At 35.7% G+C, this 3,990-nt stretch overlaps 1 protein-coding gene across 1 annotated transcript; it reads left to right on the forward strand.

Annotated features, from left to right (window-relative positions):
- The first annotated feature begins 596 nt into the window (after positions 1 to 596).
- Positions 597 to 2,638, forward strand: LOC143567371 (wound-induced basic protein). The gene is made up of 2 exons (XM_077053811.1): positions 597 to 709; positions 2,402 to 2,638. Exons 1-2 carry the CDS (start codon positions 639 to 641, stop codon positions 2,472 to 2,474), a joined length of 144 nt encoding a protein of 47 aa, XP_076909926.1. The 5' UTR covers positions 597 to 638; the 3' UTR covers positions 2,475 to 2,638.
- The last annotated feature ends 1,352 nt before the right edge of the window (positions 2,639 to 3,990 follow it).

Genomic DNA, 3,990 nt, shown 5'->3' on the forward strand with positions numbered 1-3,990 from the left:
CACCACCACACCAATGCTACCTAGGGTTCCAAAATTGAACCCAACAACGGAACGATGACGGTTGTTGTAGTCCGTTTGTGACCAATCGGTGAGACTTAATGGTTTTCCGGAGATTGAACAAAGATGATGAAGAAGTCAACGACGATCTCAAACTGCTGAACAGGAAAATCGTTTGAGAAGATGACAAAGAAGCCACAGAAAAAAATAAGTGGAAGAAGAAACGTTGAGGTACATGTAGAGACGTAGAGTGGTATACAATTTTCATTGTAGTAGGTACAACTCGGTATGCAGCAAAAAAGTTTGCAATTGCTATATATAAAAATGGGCCACCTAGATGATCGGGGTGGGAGCGGTCGCCCCCCCCCCCCCCCCCCCCCCCCCCCCCCCCCCTAAAGACGTCCATGCTAGTGTTACCCTTAACAAACTATTTGGATCATACTTGTTAATTTTAGAATGTTTTGGACTAAACATGTAATATAAGTAAGCAATTTTCAACCCGTATTTGGAGGTATAACCCGGATTTCGGTTCGACCCGGAAACTACGTTTCCCCTATAAATTCAAGTAGCTGTACAAAATTAGGGTTTTAAAACACGCCGAACTCGTATATTGATTGAAAACATACCAATTTCCGTCGAAAATGATTTACGACGTCAACTCTCCGTTGTTCCGATCCTTCCTTAGCCAGAAAGGAGGCTCATCTGATAAGAGGTATGTCTTGTTTTGTTCAATTTGACCTAGGGTTTGTGTATATTGTATTGTTTGTTGATGATGTTAGCTGTGTTATACGGTTTGAGTATTTGTTTATTGGTTTGTTTATTGTTTCATACGTATTGAGTGGTTGTAATGATTTTTATTGATTGTTGTTATTAGGAGTTTGTAATTTGTAGTTTGGGTTTAATTGTGCTTGATTTTGGTTGGGGTGTAAATGAGCCTATCCGCTTGTGTTGAATAATGAGAGATTGAGGTCGGCTCGTTTTGAACGGCGAGAGCTCGAGCTCAACCAGGCTCGAACTCGGCTCGTTTCGAATGATGACAGCTTGAGTTTGGCTTGTTTCGACGGACGAGAGCTCGAGCTTGAGCCGAGCTACTTTTTGACTGCCGTGAGCTCGAGCTTGGCTTGTTTTGACTGTTGAGAACTCGAGCTTGGCTTGTTTTGACTTACAATAGCTGGACTTAGACTAGGCTTGAGGTCTGCTTGTTTTGACTGACGAGAGCTCGAGCTTGGCTTGTTTTGACTTACGTGAGTTTGAGCTCAGCTCTTGAGTTGTTTATTTTAAGCTTGGATTCAGCTCGTTAATTATTTTTTATAATTAATTTATATACGTTTATAAAAAAATATATAATTTGAAAAGAACCTTCGGTTGTGCAGTGCGAAATTAATACACAGAAGTCCAAAAGAATTAAAACTTAAAAATACGCAAGGCTCGTTAAGTCCTGGTGAGCCTAAACGAGCTTCCTATACAAGTCTTGAGCTTGGGCTCAATAACTAAACGAGTTTTTCGAAAAAGCTCGGCTCGTTTCGATTTTTTTATCAATCTGAGCTCGGTAAGCTTGCAAGCAACTTGGCTTGTTTGCACCCCTCGATTTTTATTTTGGTTTATGCATGTATGATCTTGAATTTCCTTGTTTCTTGTAGTGAATTATCTTATGAAGGATTAGGGCTGAATTTGTGAATACTGAATCAGAATACGTGAAGTGAACTTAATTAGATTTAGAACTATCATTGTGTATTATGTATCTTGATTATTGGTATGATTTACCTTGAGATGAAGAAAAGAATTAGAGAAACTGAAAGTCAAAAAGTCAATGTTTTTACAGAGAAAACAGATGCGTCTTTTGCTTACTTGTCTTCTTTTTGCTTTGAAGTATATTCTAATTAATTATCAAACTATAGTTGGCTTTATATAAGATTCTTTAAACATTTATAATGATGTAACTTCGTAAGTATTGCTCAAATAATCAAAAAATTTGGATAGTCTTGTTTACTTTCTTTATGGAGAAAAAGCAACCGCAAAACTGGTTATATGATTTGGGCTTTGAGGGCATAGACACATAGTATATCTTATAGAATTATATGTTATTGATCTTATTATGGTCTTTTAAATTTAATTGCACCTACTTGTAAACAACTTGATCCAATTCTTAATTGTGTGTATCAAGCTAAAGTCATAATCTTTATATGTATAAAACCAGTAAAATTAACCATCTTATGTACCACACGACTTGAAACTGGTGACTTGAACTAAGGGTAACCCTTTGGTTCAACTTACCAGTGCCACATAAGCATTTTTTTTGTTTTAAAGATAATTGTTTAGTAAGCTACACACAATTACAATGCATGTCAAGTTGAACTCTTTACATTATTACTTGTGTACATAATTTGCTTTTAACTTTTTACAGGAAAACTGAGGAGCAAAGACCAAAGGAGCACAAGCCGAAAGCTAATGAAAACAAACCCGTCATGAACGAGTAATAATCTTTTATCAACTAGACACATGTAAGGTGTTACTTGTTTTTTTGTTATCCATTTAGCTATTATGGAGTCCTTATCATCACTCTTGTTTCTGTTTATTTCCTTCAAGTAATGTTGGATATTGACTTATTGTCGTTTAAAAGAACCGTGTTGGTTTGAAATTCTGAAAGTATTAAAAGTACTGTGTTGGTTTGAAAAATTCTGAAAGATAATGATGTTGCTAATGAAAACATAACCTTAACTAAATGATTTCTTTTAACAATGCAGACATTTTAATTGCAAAATAACCATATTATGCAATCATTGTATCTGTGAAATGTGAATAGCTGTTTGTTCTTAGAAGCTGTTCTTTATTAAGAAATAATAATGTTCAACTTGCTTTATCTGAGTTTCTGATTGCCAATCAACATTATGTTACGGCTTTTTTTTAATGATGAAGTGATGAGAAAGTGGTCAAATTTTTGTAATGTAAAGGTCAAAGGCTTTTAATTATTGCTCTTTGTGGTGGATTGGTGGTGATAGAATAACAATATCGTTTTTATTTTTGTGTTTTTTCAAATGCTAGGTAATTGTAGAGGGGAAAAAAAACCCGAACCTGGAACCGGAACAAAAAACCCGGAACTGGTTTCTTATACCCGGGTTTTAACGACCTGAACCCGTACCGACCATACATGTAGGGTACAGATAAGGTATGCATTTCAGTACTAAAACCCGTACCTGAGTCGGGCTTGATTTGTCCCCGGTAATACCTAAATTCCCGAACCGGTTCCATACCTGAAAACTGGTTTTTCCAATATCTGAAATCGGGTATTTCAAATACCCAATCTGTACCCGAAAAATATCTTAAAAATACCTGAAAAATACCCCTAAAAAGTGCAACATTTTAAAAAATTCAATCTATACCGGAAAAAAGCTTGAAAACCCTGAAAAAAAGGACCTCAAATACTCGATTCTATACCCGACCCGAATCCAATGCATACCGTATGGTTTTTAGAGACAATACATGGATCTGAACCCGACTCGGGTATTACCAATACCCGATTTTCCAGTACCCGGTCATATCCGAACCTGGGTCTATATCCGGAATCGGGTATTTGAAAAACCCGATTGTTAAACCTCTAGATAATTGTACTCTCAAACTAATACTCCAGTAGTAAAAAAATTAAAAAAACGAGAAAAACAAGTTTTTGTTTTATTTCTTTAATCTGTAGTGGTCATGTCAGCATCGGAATGTCACATGGATGATTAATATAGGCCACATGGACGATAACTACAATACAAATTTACGTTTGGGGTACTAAATATCAGAATATTAAAGAGAGTACATGTACCATTTTAAGAAAAAGGTTAAAGTACAACTTTATTGTGTGACCTTAACTGTATTAATAAATAGCTACATGATCTATGAAATTGTAGTTCGACCAAAACTCATGTTACCTTTATAATTGGTGTGTTTTTAAAGGACATCTTGTTACAAACTAGTACTGTGTTACAAGTATACATGTAAAGGTTTCAA

Source organism: Bidens hawaiensis, unplaced genomic scaffold, assembly GCF_021521415.1.
Source record: "Bidens hawaiensis isolate Kalapana, Puna unplaced genomic scaffold, B.hawaiensis_p1.1 tig00023395_1, whole genome shotgun sequence".
NCBI classification, from domain to species: Eukaryota; Viridiplantae; Streptophyta; class Magnoliopsida; order Asterales; family Asteraceae; genus Bidens; species Bidens hawaiensis.